Source organism: Nomia melanderi, chromosome 3, assembly GCF_051020985.1.
Source record: "Nomia melanderi isolate GNS246 chromosome 3, iyNomMela1, whole genome shotgun sequence".
Lineage (NCBI taxonomy): Eukaryota > Metazoa > Arthropoda > Insecta > Hymenoptera > Halictidae > Nomia > Nomia melanderi.
In genome coordinates this window covers 5,250,370-5,278,277 of record NC_135001.1, presented here as the reverse complement: position 1 = coordinate 5,278,277, position 27,908 = coordinate 5,250,370, and the positions used below count along the sequence as shown (strand labels likewise).

Below are 27,908 nucleotides of genomic sequence, written 5' to 3'. Positions count from 1 at the left end.
AATCACGCACGCGATACACGTGAGAAGCGTTCCGCAATATTAGAGGTAGAGATTTAATCGAAGGATTCGCGTTTATTAAAATTCCAAAGTGTTACGTACGAAAGCCGTGTGACTACAAGGGTTCGGATGTTCCTTCTTGAAGGAATCCGGAGCCGCGATTATCACTGTTACGCCGGAAGAACTTTCAACGAGCAGAAGAACACCATGCGATTACCTTTTCATTATCTTCCGGGTGGTCAGATCAAATATTTTCAGCAAGTACCCGAGCATAACACTGGCGAAGCGAGTTAAAACAGAATATTTGATCGTGCGGCTGATACCGGTCCCAATCTGCCGATGCGATCTACCCGGGAATGTCCTAAAAGTAGCGCTCATTGCGTAAAATATTGGTAAAGGTAGACCGACTCTTTCGGTGAACGTACGAGTTTTTCAAATAACAAGAAACCACACATACTTATTTCGAAAGCTTACTGCTCGCTGCATTGATTTGCGCAGGCATTATCGCTTGGAAGATCTTTTCCGATATTATTCACTGACCGTATCAGTGCTCGATAAACTTTGGAGTTTCTTATCATTCGAGGAGCCTAATTAAGTTAGTCCTAAAACAGGTGTCCGATCTTTTCTTTCCCCTTCTGTATTCTCACGATCGTTTTTTACTTGTTCCAATGTTCGGAACAGGTAGAAGTCGATAAATCGATAAAACGTTCTCAGCTAAGAGTTAGCAGTTTCCGACACTTAAAATACAACGACAGTTAACCGCCACTTGGTTTGTTTCAGAGTATAAATAATCGTCACTTAATCATCGGAGATTGCCGTAAATATTGATTACGTTGTACCGACCCGCGGCGCCAAAGGAAATCATGTAGATCGTGTTCATTAAAAATTTATCGCCGTTGGTAGTTTATTGGATTCTTCATCGGGGCCTGGAAAATTGTAGTGGTTGCTCACGCACACGATGCAGTTTATGCGGTCTTCGACATCGCTGCAACGGTTCGCTTCTTAAAATGTTTCGTTGATCAATCCTCGCTGAGAATGTCAATTAACGAGCTACCTGAATCTCGCCTTTCGTTTCGCACCGACGGGCATTATCACCCTTTCCGCCTTTCATCGCGCGATGATCGAAGCAACGTTGAAACACCGGCCTCATACGGTTAAACGCTCGTTACGCTTTGATCACCGTTTCGTGGCGCTTTACAATTGCGAAACGTTCTCGGTCTCCGAATCTATTGCACCTCGTAAAAAAGAATTGCTCGCGGTTATCGAGCCAGGCCGTCGATAAAACGCAAATAAAGCTACGATCTTTCGGTGCGGCGACGTATAAATTTCGCGTTCCCGTCCGTCGCGTTACTGTGAACGGTATCGCAATTCTCGACGGTTTCGCAGAATTCGTTCCCTAGGCGGTATGCCCGACGCGCGAAACGGAATGTGAAACGACGTTCCGCGTAGTTTGCTCACGGTTCGATCTGATTATGATAGCCTTTGATAATTCGCGATCCAGAAACTAGAAACTGAGAAGACCTGTTGCGTGCTCGAGCGGGCGCGTGGTCGTCCGTGAACGACATCGTCGATCGTGAAAAGCGCCGTTTCCCGACCCGGCGTGGCACGACTTGACGCTTTCAATCGCGTGACAGTCGTCCCCGTTTCCAGATTTCTGTCTGGTAGATAAGTATCGCTGATGCTTGCACTATGTGGCGTACCTCGGGGCGCGGCCGACACATGGGCTTCGCCTCTAAATTGCCCTATATACTTCAATATTTACGAGACGTACGACGTTCGTCGGGTACAGTTTTGAAAAAGTGGCGCTTCGAATGACTGAAGTGTAATCGGCGGAACGTTTATTTTGTGGGACGCTGATGGTAACCACGACGAGTTGGGGACGGATTACGACCAATGGTTTCTAAAGCGCATGTCTAAACGGGGACAAAAATGCGGGAACAACGGTGACACTATCAGTCTAGTGTGAATGAAACTTATTAATGTTTTGCTACGCAAAGATAAGCTACTAACGGGTATGTGATCGATGCGTGTTATTTGATGATGCTAACGTCGCGTGTTCAATCGTTTGTGACGAGTGCTGCGTATAGAATTTTTGTGAAATGTGTCCACACAACGCGAAGATACCTTGTCGTTATTTGTCAATGTCAAAATCACATTAATTATAACTGATAGAGTCGTTTTAGAATCGGCTAAGAACACGTGGCTCTTTTACCAACGTTAGATTCATATTTCATGTCCCGAACACTCCTATGGTTCGATCAAAGTTCGGTTTCTAATAGCACGTAATTTTATTTATCTCTTGGTTCGGAAATCGAGGTTGCCTGAAATAGGACACGGCTTATAATGTTTATTAGCAATCCATTCTATTCAACTGTAAATGAAAAGCTACGGAAATTGCAGCGCGATCTTCGCCTCCTGTTCTGCAACGGTAGCAGGGAGGTCAGTCGCACATTATTTTTCGCCGATGACAGCACGATACGTCGCGCGATGGTTCCATGAAATGTTCGATGTACAAAAAAACGAGGAATTAACAAGGATAGAATACATCGACGTTTAGAAACGCAAATGAAAACGATCGAGGTATTAGGGAAGCGAACAAAATCGAAAGTCCTCACCTGAGCTCGGAAAAGTCTAGAAGGCAACGGTGAAACTTGCAGCGTGAACCACGCAAACGATGGAGTTCGAACCGATTGTTCGGAAGTGCAACAGATTTTTCGGAACGGTCGAAGCGCGTAACTGTAAAACTTTGTCTAACATTCGAACCGCGTTGAGGTGGTCACTGAACGGCGCCATCTGGTAACGCGCGCGCGCGTGCGACCAAAGGAGAAAGAAGTTCGCCAGGGGATCGAGACGCAGGATCTAAAGAGGGACGTGGAATCACGAGGTAAAGACGAACTCGGACGGTGCCGGAGGAAAGGAGACGGAGCAAGATCATCGTAGCTTCGCTTGCGCTCTCAGGCACAAACTACCCGACCACCAAGCAGCACGGATTCGAAACTCTACCTTGCGTTGCGCTTCTCGCCGCTCGTTTCTTAGAACACGTTCTCCTCGCGTCACAGAATACGACCCGCGACAGCCCTGCGCCCTATCCCGATAATTGACCATTTGTTTTTCTAATCGGGATACAACGAACCCGCGGTCCCGAACACGCGACGCCGGGTTCACGTGCAGCATCAAGGACGCCGATCGGCAATCTCTTCTTGAACGGTACCGGTCGCGATCGATACGATTCTTGCGATTGCATCAGCGGTCACATGCACGACCGCGAACCTCGATGATCAGGCTATCGCAGCGTGATCTAAATTCTGCGCTGTCTTCGGGTACCCGTTAGAATATTTCGATCGCTGCGGATTGGTTGGCTTCCGAGGATTCGACGGATGGTAGTGTTTCCCGCGTCGCGTAAAATTACGACGCGCGGCGTCAGTTTACTCCGGCGAGATACTTTCGACACAGTTCGCTCCGAGGATTTTCGATGAGGAGTCGCTTGATCGATACCGGGATACGAGGAGAGGCTGTTGCGCGATCGAGCGCATCCGGCGTCACGCGTGACACGAACATGGACAGTTCGGATGAAAAGTGGTGGTAAATACTGTGAATAAGAGGGAAGCGGAAACACCGAGAGAAATGATGCTGGAAGGCTGTGGAATTAAGAGGATCCTCTGAACGAGCGGAACAAGTACTGCTGCACCGCTAACGAACACCTTGCACGTGCTGCGAATATCATCGATCATCGATCCGCGTCGATCGCCGTGGCCGATTGGATTCACCGACTGCCTCGTCGAATTCGGTTGAAATTTCACAGGTATGTTGGTTTCTTTTATTTCCCCGCATAGGGCGCAATTCTCGAACATCGCAGGCTATTCTTTTATTCGACGAAACGGTATTTCGCGTGCATTCGGAAATCGTCATTGCAACTAAAATCGTCGGTCCTTCGAAGAATCGAAAATCGCTTACGCTATCTATTACACTTTCGTTGTATTCCGGTGTCGATGGTTTTTCCAATTAAGGTTTAACAACTTTCGTCGTTACCGAAATTGGCTGGGTGATTATTCTTGGTCAATTAACGAACGCTCATTAATCATCGTTCTGTAATCCACCAGACGGAACATGTTTCTTTGCAGTATCCTGAAGCGAGCGACTGTACAAAAAAAAAAGAAAAAATAACGATATCACATGTTTTTTGTTACGATGAATCCGCATCGGTTTACCAGTCGTAAATAGCCGAACTTAATCATTAATCTCGATCTACCCGATCGTCGGGTGAGACGAATGGCCGTCGATGAGGCGGTACGCTCGCAGCTATTGGTACAACTATATAAATCGGCTAGTCACGTCGGGAACGAGAGAAAAGTAAAACTGTGACATTCCATCGCATTCGAAGAAGTCTACTGTTTGAATAAACACGTCTAACTGGGTGGTGAACGGGCTCCCGAACCTCGTCTCGCCCGAGTGATTTGCATCTGTTACGTTTGCCCAGCCAATCGTATCGCCTTACCGATTAATTAGGCAGACCACCTGCCTACTAAATCATACTCGAAGGCAATAAAACTATCTACCGTCTCCCTGGTACACGGCGAACACTTGACAAATTTCTAATCCCATGTTTTAAACGCTGAAGCGTCTCATAAAACACCATCGCTCCCGACCGGCCGGCCGGCCGGTTTCTTGATTTTCGCGGTTCATTCGAGAAATTGACAAAGTTGGAGGTTTTCTCCAAGAATCGTGGACCAAGAATCATCGTTACCACTCTCTGTTCTAATTGGATATCGGTCTATGAGACAATCGTTCTCGAGCGACGCGAGGATAAAATAGGCCGACTCGGCGCTCCTAAGATTAACGATTCGACGCAACAGCGAGCGGCGATCGCAGCGTTGTCCCATTAATCGCATTGCCAATCTCGGGACGTTAATAGAATTTCGCTTTGTTCGTTTCTCGCGTATCGATCTGCCGATCGTACAACGATCTTGTCTCCGTGCGATGTCCAATTAGCTCGCATCCGTACGCGACCGGGCCGGTCGCAGTTACGTTCGCACGGCGGCCGGTTGTTTGATTTTCGTTTAATTAAACGCGCGGCTTATAAAAAAAATCCCAGATGACGGCGGTATAAAAACGCCGCGGCTGTGTCCGGCGGACGCGCTGCGATCGAACGGCCGAGCACCGAGGAGATACGGCCCGGCAGATACGATCTCCATGGTGTAGTGCGGCGCGGAGCGGTGTACAGAAGCGACCTTGCAAGGCCACGTAGAAGCCGACTCGCGGCACACACACCCACTTTACACCCGTCAAATAAAAGCAGAGGGACAAGCTAGTCGCGAGAGCGTGCTAGAAACTGTCTGCCGATCTCTGCTAGTAAGCGAGTTCTCTCTCGCTAGACGGGTTCTGGTCTTGTGCTGCTGTGCGCCGCTTCACGCCGCGCCAACGCCGTTCATTCAAGCTGCCACGCCTCTCTTCGATGCTCCAATTCCCGTCCGCCGCTCCGTTCATCTCTTTCTCTCTCCTCTTTCCCCGATCCTTCTCTCGCGATCTCCTCGTCCACGTTTCCCCGTACTCATCCGCAATCGAATCAGCCCCTTACCGGTCTTCCGTCCGCCAAAAAATTGGATTAAGTCGAACACGAGATCGCTAAACCGTTAATTCACGACGCTTCCACCCCTCCTCGATGGTAACCCGCTACACGACATTTTCTGCGTTTTTATCGGCCATGAAATTCGCCGGGACGAAACGCGGAAGAGCGTTCGACGAGCGTGATGCGGCCGGACAGCATCGAACTCGTCGCGTCCCGCGGGAACGGATTACGACGGGGTTCGACCGCGCGCGATTAATCAATTGTCTGGATGATGCGACGTCTAACAACCCGCAATCAAACGTTGCTTAAGCTACCTCCGCGTCGGGGAGAATCGTTTTAATTATCGTCCGGGGACCAGATGGTTGGGCTGTAAAACGCGTTCCTGACAACGCTCGTTTCGAAATATCGTTTGTGTCGGCGCGTAAAACGCTTCCGACGTTTATTGGCACGTCGCGGTTTCGCGTGCCCGCGTAAACGAGGATGTCGCTATCGGTTCTCGTCTCATGTATATCACTCAAGTGCTTTTATTCGCGGAATTGAGACAGTCTGTTGCGTTGCGGAACACGCTGAACAATTAATCGCGTCTCGCTCGTCACGCTCATCCGAAATTCTCGAATTACCTACGGTCAAGATTCTATTGCGCGCCATATGGTCGACTGAAATGATTTAAAATTAGTCCTTGACTAATTTACTACGCTCCGCCGTCGGATAATACATCCGGATGTAGCAGATCCCGTTGACTCTATTCGCGAACGCAGCTGGTAGCCGGCTACCAGTGCTGCTAACGATACGCTGGCGTACAAGGTGTTCCCGCAACGGTCATTGACGATTTGGGAACCTGTTTTAACGATAGCTAATATATTTATTTACAGATTCGACTTCGATTGCGCTTCAAGTGTTTGCTGAGCATTTAATTACACGTTACGACAGCTGTTGCAAATAACGCAGCAAGGGACTTACAGTACTTTTTAAATTATCCGATACATCGGACAAGATAACGAGAAAATTCGTCCATTGCGATGGTCTAACGCTTAATTCGGTTACTTTCGATCGTCGAAATAACACGTGTAATCTGAATTGTATCGGACTGCGAGCGTACAGCATACCCAAGTAGAAGCTTGTTAGTAGCGGTGGCTAATTCCGATTAAGTTGTAATTACAGTAGTTACGGTGCGATCAGGGTTTCGCAATGGGTAGAAAGCGATTCGAACGATCGCTTTAGAAGCGTCGGATTTTTATTGCGTCGTCAAATCGTAATCCTCTAACCGACTTTTTAATAGATTTCGAGTTATTACTTGTTTCTTGCGTAAGCGATTAGTCGTTAATGGACAATGTTTGTGCCGTAGTTGATACACTGGTCATTTTTCGTGGAGTAGTGGCCATTAGACTGTAGGAATAGTTTAGAGGTTGGTTTTTTAATATTCAAATATTCAATATTTGTCATTAGACGACCATCAATTGGCAGTTTAAGTATTACGATAATTTATTCCGAATGACGAAGCGTCGCATTAGATTGCTCGTATATGAGAGCCGTTATTAAAAGCTTCTAGAAAAATTGTATGAATAATTTGAGGAGAGGAAGTGTCGCGTCGTCCCGGTGTTCATTTCGTTCCTGTGTAGTTCTTCCAAGGACTTGCCACACACCGAATTCTATAGATTTAGCGCGATGATTTACAACTCGTGCTATTAATCATCGCTAATCGCGCGAAAGTTTCGTTTCAGCAGGTCGTACTTTATGTTCGTCACATTTTTGGATAGTTTCGTTACGTTCTTCTAAACATGTTCGCTCGAAAGAGTTGACCAACTTAACGGTACGACGTCTTTATTTGTCTTTTCAGCTTTTTGGTTTTTTGCAAAGAAAGTATCGTTCGCCGTTTGTTCTATTTACCCTTGCGCACGCACATGCAATATCTGTGATGTTCGAATAGAGAAAAATCTTATTTTCGTCACGCCTTCTCCGTTCGTGTCGCGTGTAATTCATTTGATTGTACTTTGTTACGTGGAACTGAAGCACGATAGTATCGCATTTAATTACTACCGAATATGGAAGCACTCCACTTCGTTGAGTCGCGAGAAGAGAACGGATGCAAATGCGCACAAGAAAAGTTCATTTCAGTAGAAGATGCTTCCCGAATCGCGCTGCAAAATCTTATTGATAGTTAACAATAATTTCCTATAGTTAACAGAACGTTACTGTTGGCAAGTTTCCACTCGGACGTCGAACTCCGACGCGTTCGAGGCGATCGCAGAAAAAAAGAGAGCGGTGTTAGATGCAATTTACTTTCAATAACGGAAGCGATAGGATCACGCGTAACACTTCCATTATATAAATCAAGTTCTGTAATAATTACGCATCGCGTTCGTTGACAATCTATTCACCGATTATCGAAAGTGTCGGGTCGAATTAGGTATTCGCTTTAGGTCGATCGGTCCTAGTTCGCATCGAGATAGGAACGATGCCGATGATACCGTGTGTAAGCACTTTCACTCGACTGGAGAGCGTTATGATATGCTCGCTAAGAGAATAGCTTAATTATGCGGCTGTTCTAATTACAGCGTGTCCGATGGCAATTTATCTCGGTTTACTAACACCTTTTGAAAGTAAAAGCGCATTCAAGATCTTGTTGCTGCCGCGTTTCCATCCTGTTTATTCGAACGTGCTCTGTTTGTAATCATTGCGTGATACGCCGATTTTTTTGCTCCCGGAAATTCTCGATCATGCATCACTCGTCTGATTTGGTACCCACGCTGCTCCGATCGTTCGACAATCGTAACCGATTGTCGTATCTATTCCGTTGATCTGCGATTGTATCTCGTCTCCTGATATTCTCCAATTCTATTGTGTTTACTCGAATCTCACCACGCCTTCAGAGACAATAAAATATCCCACGACTTGGTTTTCCATAATCCAGCCGAAACGGTGGGAAAGGAATCCACTTGGAATGTTCAGTGGACCGATACCTACGACCTACCTTGACGATTCATTAATAATTCAATTGAGTTCGCGCCGCGATTCTCATCGCGCTTGTTGCACTCTGAAGTTACACGGAAATCAAACGGAAGATAGGGGGCTTCCTGGATTGTTGGGTCGTTCGAACGAAGAAATGCCACGCTCCGAGGACTCGGCTGTTTTAGTTTCGGTGCTCTTCATTTCCCTACAGTCCATTAATAACGCGTGCGGCTGTTCATTAATCAGTCTCTCGATTTCATTCCAGCATACGCGTAGATGCGCTTCAGATCGCAGCCAGCGATAACCGGATCAAGTCTAGTATTCCGAGTGCTGACACTCGCTGTTTGGTGAAATTAATGTACGCGCGGTCACCAACTCAGACAGCGTGTCCTCGAAACCGGGGTACATTTACCGCGTAATGCGGCTGTTTTACTAATTAATTTGCCGAAAAGACTGATGGAACGTTCCTCGCGAAATGACGAAAATTCCTCGATTAATCACTCGAACGAAAAGGAAACCGATTCGCCTGGTGCACCGTGAACCGCGTCGGGGTTAATTATGCAGTCAGAAACGCGCCGCGACGATGATCGTCGCTCGCGTGAACTCCGAACCTAGCCAGCGGCGTCACATTTCTACCATTCTCATTAAAATTCCCGCGAAACTGGTCCGAACGGATGTGACAGGTTGCCGTCGCGTAGTTGTTTGCCGAGCTGCTGCTAACCTGTAGGGCAGGAAAGTTCAAACGCTATGTAGACGTCGATGCACGCGCTTATCGCGCAGTTTAATCCTTACCCGGCTGCTGAATATTAATGGAATATCTTAATTGATACCGTTATCTCGCGCGACGTGTCGTTAACAATATCCCCGTTCGAGCTTGCCCCGGCAACCTCGTACGTTTCCTTGGGAAGCGTCTAATCGACGTGGCGGCGAGCCTCCATGCAAATGGCGCGGCATGAAACATTCACGGCTTCGTCGCTTACACTTGTTACTCGGCTGGTTATTGTTGCGCGGAGAGCTGTCCGACGTCGGTAGAATCAGCGGATGCCTCAGTTCCTCAGTCGTTGGTTCGCGAAGGGTGTACGCGAGTAATGTATTCCGCAGGGTAAGTAACTACACGCAAACGAGCTTCTTCCGCGTTATGATCCTCACGATACGGTTCTCTCGATTCGCGGCTTTATTACACGCTCGCGATCGCGATTTTTTCTTAGTTACATTGTTTCCACTTGGTCGTAATTAAGCCAGGCCGAAACACTCCCGGCGAACCCTTTCGTTTTCTAGTCCGCGTGCTCATCCGTCTGCGAACAATGATTACTCGCAAGTTTATCTGAGAGAGAAAAAATACCGACCGAAACAGAAAGTAAATTGCCGGGACATTTCCGAATAAGTCCCACGAAGGGAATAGAAGCCCCGTGTTCGTTTAATTCCAACTGCGATACAAGTTAGTCTGAGCGTTTCATTACCGCGGGAATTGTCTTCCGGAAGCAGCAACGAAACCCGATGCATGCGAAATGCAAAGAGTTATATTGTACGCTACATCCGTTAATCGATCCGCGCGCGTTTCATTTATCTCAGGAACGAATTACGGTTCGAGGAACGCTCACGACTGTTCCTCCTGCAACAGCTTGTCGGCATAATTACACGAATGCGTATCACTCCGCGGATGGTTTCTTGTTATTCATTCAGGGACAATTCGTGGCCCCGCAGATTATCGAAACGCCGTAGGGGAGGCCTCACGTTTAATTGGTTCGTTAGAGTTGATTTCGACGCGGAAATCGGACACCGTTGCGCGAAATGTAAGTCGATTATGCGTCGATAACAACGAATTAAACCGGATTACACGATTATATGCACGATTACGAGTTTCTTGTTGTTACTGTCAATTACGACACTGTTAATCGTACTTTATTCTATCGCGATTGCCGGTCAACAACGATTCACCCTCAGAACCGCTGTATTTTAGCGGTTGTCAGGATAGGTAATCGGATTATATTTTGATCAATTCCTCGAGGCACGCTCTGTCGTTGATCCCGTTTCCAATCGATTCCGTTCCGCTCTCTATTACGAAGTTGTTTTCGCTCCGGTTAGAATATGAAAAGCGAGACGCAAGGAAAGAGAAAAGAAAGGATCAACGATGCGACACGATGAGAAGTGGAGTGCGTTAAATATTCATTAAATAAAGTGGCCCGGTAACGTCCGGCTGGCATTTATACGGCACGGCGCGATGCCGCGACGAGCGTGCGCGGTAACAGGCGCACGGGTGAAACGTCATGGTCCGCGCAAGCCGAGTATAAATATTAATTAATGGACCATTATTTCGCGGACCGCAACGGTGTTTTGTCACAGCCTGATGGCTTTAATGAAGAGAACTGATAGTTTAATGTTTTCCGCGGCTAGTTTAACCGCGTCCTCGCGTGTACCGTGGTCGATTCTAATTAATAAACGGCCGATCGTCGCCACGATCTTCCTCTCGAGAGACACGCGGAAGACGAAGCTCGCGTATCGTTGCATCTCATCGTCTTCGACGCGCTATTCGCAGATTGCTTCCCCTCGGACGACGTCAAATAAATCAGCGAGCATAAAGGATCGCAATTGAAAATGCGAAACAAAGGTTGAGCGAGCTGCATCGACGAGCGCGTGTTAAATTCGCTGCTTCTGGGAAAATCGTTCGTTCGAAGAGAACAAAGAGAAGGGAAGAGAAAAGAGAATAGCGTATCTTTTCGACGGTGAACTCGAGGGACCGGCAACGCGCGATCGGTATGCCTGCTCATGCACACGCGAGAAGTACGATCGATAATGAAGGCAATCGCGGATCATTCTTCGTTGGTACGGTTTTCCCATCGCGCAGCCCGATGTTGCGAAGACGAAGAAGAGAAGAAGAAGAATCAGAGCCAAATTGGTCTCGTACTTCTCACTTTCCATCCTGTTAACATCGCGCAAACTCATGAAATATTAAAACGCATCCTGCACAGGAAGCGTATTTCCTCCTCCTCGTGGAAACGAGTGTGCTACACAAATAAGAGTGTTAATTGCTCGCGCTCGTGTGTAGACGGAATTCCTTATTCGCGCAACGTACCGCGGTAATGTTATTACTAATCGTTCCGGCTATCTGTATCTCGTCGACGATGTGCGCGGAACCGCGGCTACTCTCACGGATCGACGGCGGCACGAAATTTTACCAAAATGTCGTCCGACCTTTCGATTCGAATGAACTCGTTGACCTTTTTATGTTGCTCTTTTTTTCGATGCAAAGCGCGGAGCCTTCGGTATGGTATACGCCGCCTCTCGTACATATTCCCGGCAGTTTTTTCTTTGCTTTCACGGAATGCGATGCACGCTACTGTTGCACGAAGTATGGCGATGCACCTGCCTGCAGGGAATTGCAATGGTGTCGCCGGCAAAAAAAGCGTGCTGCTTTACGATACAGTCCCTCTGGAAGTACTGAAAGACCCATTGTCCCCGTGGAATTCGCTAATTCTCGATACCAACCTGATTGTCCGCCCCCTTCCCCTGCCTCTTCTCCCCAATTTATATCAATCGGCCGGTGGAAGAGTCCACGATCACGCGTGCAAAGTATTCACAACTCAGGTCGAACTGCTTCGAGATCGTTCGGGATGGACAAATGAACAAGGTCCGGTAAAAATCATGTTCCCCACGGCGATGATGGTCGAACGCTCGAGATTCTCGTTAAATCAATGGGCACTTCTATAAACCTGGAATCCGCAATTTCGGATATTTACATCTTCTATAACACCGGGTCGTATCGTTCATCGATGAAATTATTCGTCGCATCGGGTGGCTGTGTTCACGTTCCATTAAACGTCGGCAGGCAGTAAATATTTGCGACAATGTTGTTTAAACATCGGAGAAAAACGCGCACAGTTGGAAGGGAACCTTTAAGTTCCGATCGAATGTTACGAGACGACAAAACATTGCGGGATAAAGATCTTGATCGACCTACGGCCGATGAAAGAACGGGAGGCGCGTTTCTTTTCAAACGTCTCTAAAGCGACCGAGGTCAAAAGACAATTAACATTCCGTCAAGTTCCTAACAACTGGAGAAGCCCGAAAATCGTGCGCTCCGGACCGGGGATGTTTCTTACGGTCTTAAATAACCGGTTCACCGGCTTCACCGGCTTCACCGGCTCCTCGCTGACATATACGTATACGTATATGCAGCTCGGGGACGTCGAAGCTCGTAAAAAAGCTGTCTGCGTCAATTAAAAGTGCCATACGATTTGCGAGTTCCGTTCACGCGACCCGGGCCTCTTCCAAATTTAGTCGTTAAAAAGGTCTATAGGCGTTTGGCGTGCCTTTGTCGCGATAAGCGGACCATTTCTCCTCTATGTTCGCCTCGCGGATCTTAACTGCGCGATTGCTCGCAATAAAATTAAGCCCGCCGGTGTTATTAACGGCACCGTTCGCCTTCGGATTCACAGATTTACGATAGCGGCGACCGCGAGTCCATTAATCGCCGACAAAGGATATTCGACGCGTCGTCCGTCTTCGCGTCCGTTCTTCTCTCCGTTTTCCTCGTTGGTAAATACGCCTATCGAAAAGCGTAATCAACTTTCGCTATAATTGTTTCCCCCAAAATATTCGCTAACAATACGTTACAAGTCGCACGAGGATGTACCGGCGACGTACGTGTCGCAGATTCTTCGCGAGCGTGTAACGAGGAACAGAGATAACAAGTGCCCTCTTACATAAATCTTGTCGCAGCGCGGTTCCGCAAAAAAGCGACGAGCCCAACAGGGGCGAGCGATCCTTCATTCGGTTACTTTCGTTACCGCCGCAAGAACCCGAGATTTCCTTTTTGCTTTCCAGCCGCTCGCGACTCCGTACCGGATTGCGTATAATCACCCGAAGGAACGCCGGTGCCGCCAGCACCGCGCCCACTGACTTCTCGTGAAATACGAACGTATCGAAGACAATTTCTTTTTTCAAGGGGATACATTCCCGATTGCTCGACTCGAAGAAGTTTTGGGTTTCTAAACGACGCGTAGTGGGGTGCTTGCCCGATCTGAGCGGACAAAATTAAAGGCAGGTTTATATCGACTATTTACACGAAAATATGAAAAAGTAATATAATAACATACAATAGTATGCAATTAAATAGCATACAAGGCATATAGGTAGCTACTTAGCTACCTTGCTACTTAGCAACTTAACTACCTAAGTACCTGGGTTCTTAGTAATTTAGCTACCCTGCTACCTAGGTCCTTGGCGACCTAGCTACTGAGCTACTTAATTACCAAGCCACTTAAGTAATAATTCATGTCAAAGTTTTAAAATGGACTTTTAATCAGCCTAATCGGGCGCATACCCCAATGTGTTACGGTTGGTTGATCGATCGCAACGTCATCCAGGTTTCCACGCCCCGGACACATTTCCATTGTCAACGCATTAATCAGCCTCTTCGTTGACCCTTGAAAATTGATTTGCAATAATGCAACGGTGGAACCTCTCTTTGCTAATTACACTCGACGAATCCCTGGAGGAAAGACGAGCTACGAGACCGAACATCGCGCAGATACGCAGATTCGATCGGGACAACGTCTCGATCGCGAATAAATTGCCGAGTGAAAGTTATCGCTGCGTTCGGTTTTGGCACACGCGATAGAAATGCTCGTTGCTGCTTGGGCACGCCGAGGAACCCGCACGAAAAGACGCGAACGACAAGAATTATAGACACGACTCGCGGTTTCCTCGCGCTACTTTCCCGCGGCCACTTATATCGGATTCGCTACGAAAATCTTCATCTCTCATTCAAACTTATTCGAAGCTTTTCCCTAACCTTTGACTCAGGTTTCTAAGAGTGTACCATATCCGTTTCCGAATAAATTACGTCGAACGATTCCTACTCGTTTTCTAATGTTATCGCTGAAACCGTAGATCGGAGAAGGAAATACTGTCGCGTGACTCGTAAAACAACGATGCTCTTTCGCTCTCGAACATTACCGCGCAGACGGCATCTGTTGCAAATTCGCCGTACGGTGCATTGTGTTCGTACGCGGTAGCACCGTGCGACTGTGAGTTCGCGTTAGCCTGCCCCCCGGTTAGCTTCGAAAGCTGTCCGAACAGGAAATTGTTCGCATATTCCTCCATATATAACCATCAAGTATCAGATGGGATAGGATCAGCAGCTTCGAGAACGGTACTCGTCGCAGCGCTGCTACTCGGCCGGGATGAATCGGCTGAGACGAAAGCGGCCCGTTGTTCCAATGCGAACGACGTCGCTGCGAACCCGAACAGATGTGCAACATTACGGCGGACGTTCTTTGACGATGACAGCGCTCGCGCGAATCAGGTCCCCGCTTATTCTCTTCTTTGTAACCTGCTGCAGCGATTGGACCCCGGCGAGCAGCACCGACCCTTGTTGCTCCGGTCGATTATCCGTTATCTTGGATAATCGATCGATCAATGTCGAAATCGTTCCGCGACGAACGCTTCCCCGCATCGATGTTTTCAGTAGTAGTTTCCCACGAGCGAAAAACGCAACTGCACACACCGGGAACATTTCTGTATGAAGTATTTATGAAAGGATCTGTTGACATCGCCCCGATTCAGGAATCGGAACTGATTAGTTTATGAATGCGCCGGAGAATTTATGAGGGAAAACATGAAATATTCATCGACGCGGATCGCGACACGACGTTATAGGTACGTGCTTTCGTTATTTCATTTCCGACCGTGACTTTCACGAGTTATCGTTTCCAGTAAGTAGTGTAACCATAACTCGATAATAGTCGGTCAAGGTAGAAAGCGATTCGGTCGCGCTAAAAGGTATTTTCTGCTCTCTGAGCGCATATTGCTGCAACGCGTTCTAGATGAAAGGAAAAAGCTGGAAACAGTCGGTACCGTTTCTTCTGTGGCTCGTTAGAGCGGCCGACGGAAAAAAGGCGGGTACAAACGTCTAATTCAACGGGAGGACGACGCGGCTGCGTTTTGCATTTCACGCGGGTCTCGAGGCGAAAGATTTATCTGCGCCGCGTCCCTCGAGCACACCTGCTCTCGGTCAGGGGTTGGAATTCCGCAGTGCGTATGCTCGTGCAAAACGCAAACGGGTCACTTTGTAGGAGTCTTCCTAACTTAACCTAGTCAAGTACATGCCTGACGCATTTATCATATTTGCGGTTAGTAAATAACAAGCCTAACTCCTAAGAACTTCTCATACCAATACTCGAGTTCCGGATAACCGATTATCAGTTGTTTCTCCCTTCATTTTCTCGCACAAAGAAAATATTGCTAGTAAAATAGGGCAAAATGAGTTAACCCTTTGCGCTCGATTGTTTGTTAGAAATATTCAACATTTTCCAATAAGGCGTTGTTCCAATAAACATTTTTCAAAACTAATTTAAAGTGTCAGTGAGCATAAATTAAGGAACAAAGCTGTTTCATTTCAGTATTTCAAATGTTGATATATTATAGAAAATTTAATATTAAACATTAAACTTAAATAATTTTATTGTATCAAATCAAGTGGCGACTGAGAGTCCCCTCCAGAGTGCAAAGGGTTGATCGTTCATCAAGACAATTAAAAAATAGTAGGAAGATGCTTTAAATGGGATTTAGATGTGTCCCAGTTGATATTATCCAAGTATTTCATGGTTCCAATCGAATCCTTCTGCTCGAAAGGAAAACGTTCCTTGCATTGGACAGCATTTTACTCCTGAAAGCCTTAAACAACTATCCTCTGAGCGAGTCATAATCGGCAAAGCCGCTTGGGGAAACAGTTACGTCGTTGTTCTCGCAGGATCATAGATTCATAAGTTGAACGTGGCTTTTTTACACGCGCACGCGCGAGGAGCCGTTAGAAACGTCGGCTACCATTAATTTTCCAGATTATGTCGTCAGGAAACAATTACTCTCGCGTCACGTGTATCTCTTCCGATATATCGTAGAGTCTTGTTCGTGAAAACACAGCGACAGCTTTCGTATTCCGTATCGATTCCCACGCGAGGCAGCATCGGAAGTGTTTCAACGCCGACTCGTGAATAGTCGTGCAAATACTTCTCGCTTCGAGTGTCGTGTAAAACGACCAGCTATGTTGCTTCACCCTTCTCGCATTAGGGTGCGTTTACAGCGGAGCTGCGACACTCGGTCCAAGCGATGCGTAGAAATGCGTGCCTTCGTTTGATAATGTTTACATCGAAGCGACATGTAGGATTCCGTAATCGGTCAATGACACGAATAACGCAATACATAACATTTACATTAACACCGTACTTTTTCGTGATGTACCTACCACCTAGTGGCACGCGAAAATAATTCTTCTTAGTAATGTTCACCCGCGCCACTGTAAATTCACCGAGGAAGCATACTTTATCGCTCGATTCGACGTTCAGCTTCACGTCCATAGACGTACCTTGCCCGTCGTGACGCACGGAATCGCGTTCTTCCTGCTCGGCGAAACGAGTACGATTCTTCTGTCTTCGCCGGAGCGAAGATAAAGCGGGTCTCGAGAATGAACGCGCGATCGGTGGATTAACCGCTCGAGGAACATTGAAGAATGTTTGGTTCGGCGGCGCGTCCGCTACGATTCTCCGTTAACGATTCACGCGGCCACGACAATTGATGAATCACGAAAAGTGGTTTGATAAGACGAACGAAGTGACCGGCGATTAAGTGTTAATACAGGGACCTGGGAATAAAAATGCCGACACGCCTCTTCGGCTATCGGTCGGTTCCATAACCTGTCGAATTTTTCACTGTCCACGTAACTTGAGTGAAAATGTTCGGCTAATGGCGGCACCACTTCGTCGTCGCAGCCGTGCACTCCTCCAAGTTCGGACGCGCCTCTCCCCCGAATGGTTTTAATGCGACAGTCATTGAGCGAACCGGCGATACGCGTAAAAAATGCAACGGAACCGTGGTCGTCTCACAACCGGATTTCGAGGGGGCCGAAAACAAGCTGGCCTGGTGGAGGTTCGTTGATCGTGTCACACGTGAACCGTGAAATTAACCCTTTGCACTCGATAGGCGACTGGCAAGGAAAGTTATCGAACCCGGAAATTCAGAAGCTTATGAAATTTTGTATTTAAATGGAGTAAGTCGAGCCTCGTGCACTGCAAACTCTTTCGTGCTGAATTTCACTTTGGAGGGGTGAAACCATCCCTTGAAACAAATGCAAATCTTTCTTTCCTGTGGATTAACTTGAGAACTATAAGAAATAGCGAAAGAAATTTTATTTTGCAATTTTGCACCCATGAAATTCGATGCGAGAAATACTTGCAATGTATTAGGATTGACTTACTCTGCTCATATACAAAGTTCCATAATTTCTTGAATTTCCAGGTTCGGTAAGTTTTCTAGTCAGTCACTGCCTGATTCGATATAGCAAGATTATAAAGTTCTATATATAATATTGAGCTGTGTATACTGTATCGATACGTGAAACATTGAAATAAAATAGCTTGTTTCTTAATGATTCGTCGTTCAAGCGACACACCTGTCACAAATGTTCCGGGAAATAGCATAATCGTACAGCCGCGAAACGAGAATCTTCCGTTTGGCGGAATGAACTCGTCAGCGGCGCGGAAAGCCTTCGACGGAGTTCAATAAAACGCTTAATCGCCACTTGTATAAAGGGGATAACGATGTCGTTGGCCGTCACAGACATTCGAGGCGGTTTTGATAGCTGCTCGGTAATCGCCGGCAGATCTTTGAATTTAAGACTCGTCCAGCTCTCGTGAACGGCACAATCGGCGCCCGAATAGCGATCGCTCGATCAACGAAATAGAAGCGTAAAAAAAGAGGTACACGAGTGAACGCCAGTCCATAAATCGAGAGTCGTAAACGTCCAGAGAGATACGTCTCAATCGACACCCGTGAATTCGATCGGCGATACGCTGCGGCGGGACGATGGAATTCGTCGAAAAAAGTGAAATCGAACTGGCGGGATACGAGTGCGTCAGGATTGCTGTTGCTCGTCCAACAGCTGTCATCGTGACGCGAGTCGAAACTGGTAGATACCGAGTAGGAACGGCGGAGACAGACGTGTTTACGATCGAGCGAGCGAAAACGAGAAACAGCGCGGCGCGTCGTTGCCTCCGTTTCGTCGTGTCGAACACGTGTAACACTGTCTAGATGTGGTAGAAAAATTATAGCCTCGAGCAGTCGCCTCTGCTCAATCGCGGGAGTAAGGAGCAGTCGTTACCGTGCAGCGGCTAAGGATAAATCGATGCTCTCGGTCGATCGTTGATCCTACTCGGATACAGCGCGGCGGCGACTCGACGTTAAACGCTTCCTGAAAATCAATTACCCGGCCAAATTAAATTGCGTCCCTCGGCAGAGCAGCCGGATACTTTGATTCGCGAGGGAGAACGGGCGGAATAAAATCCGCGGAAGGTCAACGAATTTCACGCCCAATCCATAAATTAGACCTTCCCATCATCACGGGACAACGCGAGCGGCAATTAAAGAGGTTCGAACCGTTCAATTAAAGGGAAGGCCTTACGCCTCTGCTCGGCCGAGCGATTCGTGAGACCGTAGACGCGATTCAGCCTGCATCAACGTGCACCACGGCCTGCGGTTCCGTAAAAACTGGTGACGCGCGCAATCTTTGCGATCCGACTTCATTCAATTAAGCTAACGAACACGCGCTTTGGAGACCGGATTTAGCTCGTACCACCGACAACACTGGGCGCTCATTGTTTTTCCGCAATTACCGCACTTTCTTTGAGGACAACCGGGAATTAAGGGGAGACGCGCCGCTAAATGGATTTCTAGGATCGCGGGTAAATGTAGCACGCGTTAGGCTCATTTGCTACAACCGCAACAGTAGCCGGTACGACTTCCTTGAATGTCCCGATGGTCACTGCGGAGCTTCGTATACTATAATAACAGTGCTGGACAAAACTTATTCCAAATAACCAATGAAGAACGACGAATAAATGCAATCTGATTATTATTTGCGGACGAGTAACACACTCGTCATTCACTGAAATGATGACTCAATATGTGCAATTTAATTTATTCGCCTTTTCCTATTGTAGCTATCTAAATATAACTCTCTGCATTCAGAGATTTCTTTAAACAATTCAACAACTCGAACGTTTTCATTCTCGAAATGGTAAGTAATTAATCCGCTGCTGATTTTAATAAAATAAAGCTTTCGCGTACAGTGATTGCCTGCGTCTAGCATGTCCCGTTAGAGAGAAGAGTCGAGTGCAAAGGGTTAATCAAAAGAATTAATTGGAAAGCGAATGTAACAAACCCTTGACGTCTCAATAATTTATCGATTACATTCTCACAGCGTTAATTATCTCCGCTAAAGTAATACCTATTCCTTCAGCGGAAGGATCATGGAACAAACGTTCGCTCGATCTTCTTCGACGTTCCTAATGCGCGCGGAAGATGAGAAAGGGTTTAAACCGATTACGCGTTCATTATTATTCGGTTCGGTAAGTGACCAGATAAGGAAACGAGCTGCCGAAATGTGTCCGTGAAGTGTCTTTTAAGTATATCATGGCGCTGTGGCGCGTTCCTCGGAAATAGGTGAACACATTAGGCGCGAGCTGCCAGGCAATTAAGAGTTAATGGATTCGACCGATTCGGTTCCAATAATTTCGAGGTCCCGTTTCGCGGACGTTCCACGGATCCCCGATTTCCGGGTATTCCGTATTCTTCCCGGTTCTAGTGAAATTCCAGAGGAGCTCGGCGTTCTTTCGACGCGAGGGGTCGGAACGGTCGGGGTCCGAAATAATTGTCTGCCGGTATCAGATTTTCGGCGTCTGGACGACACCGCCGCTGCTTTAGATCCGATCTTCGAAATGCCGGGAACGTGACGCGCCCACTAATGCGACGCGGATAGCGCATCATCGACGATTAAGTAATACTTCGTGCTCCATCTTTCACTCTAAGAAGTGCTCGGAGAAAGAACTAAATAGTAGGACGTATCTCGGATCTCAAACGGATAAAAGCTATGATGCTCGCGCCCTAAAATAATGAGTTTCTCACCTTCAAGAGCTATTCGAGGAATGACTATTGTATTACCGAGGAATAAGTATCTTTTCTAGCACAAAAGGTTGAACGTCTAATCCACCGTAATTAAAGCGGCACCGTAATTCCACCAGGCATGTGTGTGCATCGCCTCGACATCGATGACTGGTATCGAGAATCGAACGCTACGGTTTCCTTGTAATTAAGTGTAGAGATAATGAAGTATTATTTCAAACTCTCAATATCGTTTCGAAACCTGGAGGCTGACCAATTTGAATAGCTAATTATCGGAACCTAAAATTTTCTTCTCTCTTGGACAGCGTTCCAGTCACCGGGAATCGTTCTAAATAATTAATTGCCAAATTTATTCGAATTAACAGCTACTCACCGAATAATACGGCCGAAATGATAGAGAGGGAATTATTTACGGCTTCGTAATTAAACGATCGGTCGCGGCTGAATAACATAATTAGACATCGAACGCTATGATCGACTCGCAACTCGTCGGCAGATATCCTATTATCCCTGCGAAGACGATCATTTCTTAATTATACAAAGTCCGCCCGTTTATTACGGAAACTGGTCTCCCCGGTAACACGATTGCGATAATTGAAGAGTAATCGAAGCGTTTCGCAAGCGGAGCGATCACTGCGACGCGTAAACGCTAGCTTCCCTTATCAGCAAGATTGTTCACGAACCAACAGTTATACCGACTGAAATCAAATCATTATTATTAATACCTACCATTACCGATATTAACGCGTCGGTCGTACGAGCCATTAGATAATGATTACACGGTTAATACGATTAAACTGCCGTACAAAGTCCGACGCGATGTCAGAAGAAAAAGAAAGCGGCGTTCTTATTGCTCCGTCGACGAGAAGGAGCAGGTGTTGGGCTCGAGCTGGATAATAGACCATAAAAATAGGCAAACAGCTCGAATCGGATGTTTTGCCGATGAAACCGCAGGATCTTCAACACCGCAGAACGTTGTACTTCGAACAGTAGGAAGCGTGCACGATAATCGCGACGTATTTATTAAACGCGCATCCACGAGCGTGACTCGCGCGAACCTTGAACGCACCGAGTCGCGCCGCGTGGATCGCGATTCGTTTCGAATGATGTGCGCGTGAGGCCCGCTATACGGTGAAGTGATTTGCGTACTCCGATCACGATATTCCTTCTCGATGCTCATTTGCGCCCAACTAAACCTACGCATCTTTGCTCTTTACGGGAACTGCTTCGTGTAACTTTACAACCGTCGTAGTTTATGTACTTCGCTCGGAAAATTCGATACTTTTTCGTGGACGAACAGGAACGGTCCCGTTGTAGTTTCGCGTTGTCGAACGTGTCGGGTCTTATTGCTCGACGAACTGACGGGTATCCCATCCCTTCGACGATTCCCGTTGTCAGTCCGTTTCGCGGCATCGTTCGCCGCCCTCTCGATGAATACGGATAGTTGGAACCGTAAGAGAACACGGAGTCCCCCGCCTCCTTGCCGGCGTTATTTGCAATTCCTTTGCCTTCGAGTTGCACAAAAGCCGCTTAGTCAAAGTCGATACATTCGACGAGGAAGTACAGTGGGAAGGACGAGCGCGGAGGATGACGGCGGCGGTGGAAAAGGAAGACAAACACAACGGAGGGAAAAACGAACGCCTCGACCGGGCGGACTTTATCGTCGGCGCACGGGAACACGTTTAGACTTCTCTACGTGCCTGTCAGCACGCAAACAGATGCGCGGAGACATCCCGCGCGATGCGCGCACACTTGTAACCCTCTTTATTTTATTTCTCCTTTCGGTGATAATTGTCGGACAGTGCGAAAGCGACGAAACGTAGCGAGAAAACTTTCATCTTCGAGAAATTTGATCGATCGTCGTGAGCTCTGCGGTTCCGATAGAAGAAGGAGAGAGATCGGTAATACTAGGTTTCTTGGAAACACGGCCCCCCGAGAGTTAAAATGATTTCATTTATATCGAGGATTTAGAGAAGATTTTTAGTCTTGCACTCGAAAGTTTTCTACTAGAAGTATTCAATGTTCTCCGATGAGGTACAGACGATATTCGTTAAAACTAGCTAACGAGGAAATATAAATCAAGGAGCAAAGCTGTTTTGTTTCGATATTTCGCATACTACATTATACATAGGTTAATATCATACAGATTTTACATTTCTCTTCCATCAAATAGTTACCTACAACCAATACAACTTTTTCCTTCATTCGCGTGTGACCAGTTTCGTCGAAGTGCATATCTCATTGCACATCTGGCGTGTAATTGGTTAATCGGCGAGTCGAGTCAGCGATGACTCGATCGTGGCGTGGAAAACATGTATATATCATCGCAGGGGAGAGATCATGGTCCAGCCGTTTCCGTGGGCGAGCAAAGTGACCGATGGTGATAAATCTCAAGCTACCTCTTTTTCTTTCGCGTTTTTATCGAAACCGAGGCCGGCAGACGCGCCTCGGAGGTGCATAGCTTGCCGCTACGGTGGTGCCCGATGCACTGTACCGCGCTGCAGTGTTGCACGCTGAATAGGGGCGGTTCGCCGAGACAAAGACCCCGCGGATGTTATCGCGAAGAATTGTAAATCTCGCATAGAAGCGCTGTTGCAATTTCCGCGGGTGTGAATGCACGCGTGCACGCGCCCGCGAACTCCTTCGCTGTAGGTGGAATTCACCGATCGCTGGGAATTTAATTTATAGTCCCCGCGAGAGGTGTATTGTTCATCGGCAGATGAAACACGGGAAAGGAACGCGGAATTCTTCGCGCCGGGTTTTCGATGGTGTTACGGTAAAAACGATGGGAACCGTTTGAGCGCGATGTTTACGGTCAGAATAATATTAGGTCCGAGACATTCAATAAATATGGAGGCCGCGGTGATCGGTGCGCGAGAGAATCGCGCGAGTGATAAAACCGACTGGTTTTTCGGGTCCTCGGTGGCCCTCGAGCGTTCATTATTCAAGATTTGATCTATTACGAGCGCCATTATTGGTGCGTTTATCGGGCATCCACTCGCCGCGCGGCCTCGCCCCTTCGAGCCATCGTAAAGTGTAAACACGGTGGTCCTTTTCGGCGTGCCTCATCAGCCAGAATTTAGCCGGCCTCTACTCTCCGGAGCGTGCACTAACGGAATTGTGCCAATCTTGATAAGTGGAAGCCCGTTAAAACGAACGACGTCCCGTGGCAAATTCATTCGTCTCCCTCGACAATTGAATCGTATCACGTTCCCCGAGGAATTTTATACGCCGGCCGGTGCTAGCACGCGGTCGTATCTCGTGCTCATCGTGGAAACGTTTACGCTACGCACGTGCACGCAACGAGATCGGCTGTTTAACAAATACGCGGTTCATTTTTGTCCAACGACTGCCGCGCGGAAACCTCAAGAGGTCCGTACGAACTCGATGTTCCAACGATTGCATCTAACTTCTTCATTTCCGGCAGTTGAATTGATGATCATATAATTGCTTATATCTCACGCGTCTCTTAAAGGAATTTAGAGAATATTTACCGTCGAAATAAACCATGCCTGTAAACGTCTATAAAATCATCGACATCTCTCGCGTCGGCGAGGTTTAGGGAATGCCGGGGCGACGCTTGCAGCGAGTTTCGCATCGTGGAACGTGTCGAGCTAATGCAGGTAGCTGAGGTTGTTTACGCAAACAACGATCCCACGGCGCGTTGATTCATCCGGTTAATGCATCCCTATAGAACCCGCCGCACGACGTGCTCGTGCAACGTAAGAAGCGGTTAACTGCGTTAAGTGCAACCGTGGGCTCGCCCGACACGGCCCGCTACCGTGAAACGTGCGATTCAGGTCCAGCTGTTCCTCTTATCTTCCACCGAATACCAATAGCCGCGCGCGCGTTCCCGCCGATCCTCGATGATACCGCAGAATCTTTCTAAACGACGATCGAAACCCACGGAAGCTGCCCCATCGACCGAGATAATAGCCGAGGAAAGCAAAGCCTAGTCTTGACAGGGCGAGCGTTATTCTCATGCTCGTGGCATCAGGCGTGAGAACGGTTTCCGACGGAGCAGCTACCTTTCCATGCAAGCATCCTCCTCGAGTGTGCTTCGAATCGTTTAAATTGAACCCCTTGCCGTACAACGGCGAGGAAGATACGCGGTGAACATTTCGAATTCAGAAACTAATATTACTCGTTCTACATGAGTCAAAGTGAAGGACTACTTTGCTGTTATCAACGTTCTACCTTCAAATCAAACGTTCAATCACGTTGAACGGATCTCTTCGGATCTTCATAAACTGTGAACAGTAACATTTTGACGAGTGTAAATGAGAAAGAAGATCGCATGGCAACGGATTACATTGAACATGAGTGAATCAACGTCGTTCACGGCCACGTTTCACCGACAGTGAAGGGACCAATCGAAATCGAACGGAAGCCTGGCCGCGCAGCTCCGATCTCTAGAACCAAAGAGTTCTCTTATCGACACCGTTCCACGAACAGGGCAATAATTATCATATAAATTCCAACAAGTTCGGTCACCCGGGGACCACGTGTAATCGTTTCGAGATTTCCCTCGGATTATATCTGTTCGGACGTTCAACGGAGAATGGCCGTCGAGAATTTTTCGAATAAAATTGGTCTATATACCCGCGGCCGTTCCTGCTTCCCGACATTGTTGAATATTAATTTTGAACGAATTTCGGCGGGTCGTGTCACGTAAGCGCCACTTGACCACATTTTATCGCCCTCTTTACCAACGAGCGAGCCACCTTCATTATTTCTCACGTTATTTACTTTAATTACAGTTGTTCCGTGTAATTGTAGGTTCCGCGACGTACGAATAGTTTCCGCGCACGAATTAATTTAGCGCAGACGTGCCGAGCCAGTGACGGATGCCACAAGGCTCGATCAAAATTAATAACCGATAATCACACGACGCGTTCCCCTTGCGGACCGATTACGCTCGTTCAGGCTGTTTGTTTCACCCGCGCTGATGAAGACTCCAGGCCTTGTCCGGGACTCGTTCAATCTTGGTAATTACACCCCTATCCGCGATGATGAATTCCTTCTCGTTTCCGACTCGTTCCGCGCGAACCGCGCGAATTTTTACCACGCGCGGCTAGGACTCGTCGTTTCTTAATACTAGACGTACGGACGTTTGTTCTACACTTTATCGCTCCTACAAAGATTGTTGTTCGTTTATTTAGATCTTGGAAATTAAAAATAGAAGATAATTATAATATATATTTTCGTGCAACTCCATTAATAAAAATCAACGTAAACCTTCATCAAATAAGATTTATAAAGTTCCATATGCTTTAGATTAATACGTAAACCTACTGTTAAGGGAAAACGCGGAGTAACCGAAAGATATGTGTCGATAACGACGAGCTAAATTTAAGTCGGTAGTGAGAGGATATTTTTTCAATGAAATGTGAGAGATTCTTTCTCGCGAAACGTGTTAATCGAGCTGGCCTACAACGAATCTGGTCGAAGGAAGTCAACTTTCAGCCAATCTGCTCGCAGTTTTTTCCTCAAAAAGTTGCGCGCAACTTGCCTCCGGCGGTTTTCGGAGCAGCATCGCCGACGACACGAAACGTTGCCAGATGAAATTAATACTTTAGGACCACGTTCCGTGCTCCCGTCACGCGAGCCACGATTCGCAGTATCGTCGGCAGGATCGAACGTTAATTCGTGGCGCACCGAAGGTGCACAGCGATCGAATTTCCAGAAAAAAGTAACGTAGTGCTTACCTGGGACACCGGTTAGATAGATGGCTCGGAGTTTTGCTTATCCGCAGACACGACAATTCGGATTCATAATTTATAACTCAGTATAAATACAAGCACCATTTACCTGGGCTGTTAATCGACGAATTAACTCGAATAATTGCGGTTCTACCATACTTCGGTGTATCTTTTCCCTGTCTACAACAGCCTAACCAAAGATGATTCGTTTTATAACCATAAAATACCGTTTTAACGATTAACGCGGACTTACTCTCATCCAAAGCAGATTCGACGACCGCGAATTTTGGGTCAGCAGCCTTTCACGTCAGCTTCCAGCGCCCAGAAAGCATTCCCGTCCGCTGATTCGGTTCTTCCCGAGCGCGAAAACTGACTCATGGGCAATTGGCGAATTCTTTGATCCGTCGCATACATGCATGGGGAGTCGAGTGCACGATCGCGCGGAAGTGAACCGCTGCAACGCGTTGCACCGCGTCGCGCTGTCGCGATCGGCGCGTACAGAGCTTTCGGATGATTTCACGGCTCCAGCGAACCCGATCCCCGTAATTACACAGCGCCTGTTATCTGGTGCCGAGCCTTGTCTCCAGCCTTGTCTCCAGCCTTGTCCCGTGCCTTGTCTCGCGTCTTTCCATGTTATTGCCGAGCGAGTTCCTCGCATTGCGACGTCTCTTAATCTGAGATTTGCATGAAAAATAAAAAGCTCCTCGTTCAATTCACATGGATCGCTTACGGGCCACTGGCTCTTATCCGTTAAAATTCTCAATGCGCCGCAGATATCGGGGCCATTTTTACTGCGGATCATGTTCCTCTTTAACGCGACCCTGATTTTACCGAAACTCGCAGTCACCCGCGCTAAATTACCTCGGTCCGCGACACCGAACCGTTCGCCGCGGCGACAATTTAAGCGGAGCTCGCCGGAGATCGCGTGTTACGATCACCGATGACGTCAAGTCAACCGAACCCTAACTTCGCCGAGTGCGACTTTCTTTTGGTTAACTCCTTGGAGACCAGGCTGCGAGTATTTGGATTACTCGTGTAACCAATTGCCGATACATAGTTATTCGCTATTATTCAATAGTTTGATTTATAATTCAACTTCATTGAAGATTTCAAACATCAAGATCTTCTCGTCTACAACAAGAGGATCAGTGGAAAGACCAAATCGTGAGACTCGGTGAGTCGATCGTATAATCGCGGGTGGATGCATTTTTTTATGGGTTGAAAAGACACATCGACGTACGGGAGGCCGAGTTGCCAACAAAGGAAAAACATCGATGCCACGGCTACCGAGACAAGTTATTCAGACAAGTACGTCGATTTATTTACGGCTTTTGCCAGGAACGTTGACGTTCGCCGTTAGAGATGCCGATTGGATGGGTTTCCGTGTCCTACCCGGCTCGGACCGTCCCGAGAATCTCACACGGTTCGAGAACACGCTCACCGATGTATACGAGAGTATATCCTCCACAAATGAACATTAAAATGACGCTTATGCGGAATTGATGATCGGTTACAGGTCTCAGCGCGCGTGATCCGAGAATAGGCCTTGCTCCGCGTGATCTATGCTCGCGAGCTCGCAGTTTTCGCGCGCTTTGCGGTGGTTCGCGATTAACCTCGCGCCCGCTCGCGCTCCGCGGGCTCGCGTTCGCCGTTACTCAGTCGGAATTGAAATTGAAATTCAACCACGACTATTCGAACGACGATAATCCACGATATTTCAGGCGCGATCGGTTATCTAC

The 27,908-nt window shown here is 47.4% G+C and overlaps 1 protein-coding gene across 2 annotated transcripts in view; it reads left to right on the top strand.

The window, feature by feature from the left end:
• Window positions 1–3,332: 3,332 nt before the first annotated feature.
• Window positions 3,333–27,908, top strand: part of sha (shavenoid) — a 54,330-nt gene continuing 29,754 nt past the window's right edge. Inside the window, exon 1 of one of the 2 annotated variants that reach the window (XM_031988382.2) lies at window positions 3,333–3,799. Coding sequence is in view for 1 of the 2 variants with exons in the window: in XM_031988372.2 (XP_031844232.2) it covers window positions 9,465–9,614 (150 nt within the window). In the remaining variant the exon portion in view is untranslated. Of the gene's footprint in view, window positions 3,800–9,343; window positions 9,615–27,908 lie in introns of those variants that run through there. The other variant, XM_031988372.2, reaches the window with a different exon arrangement.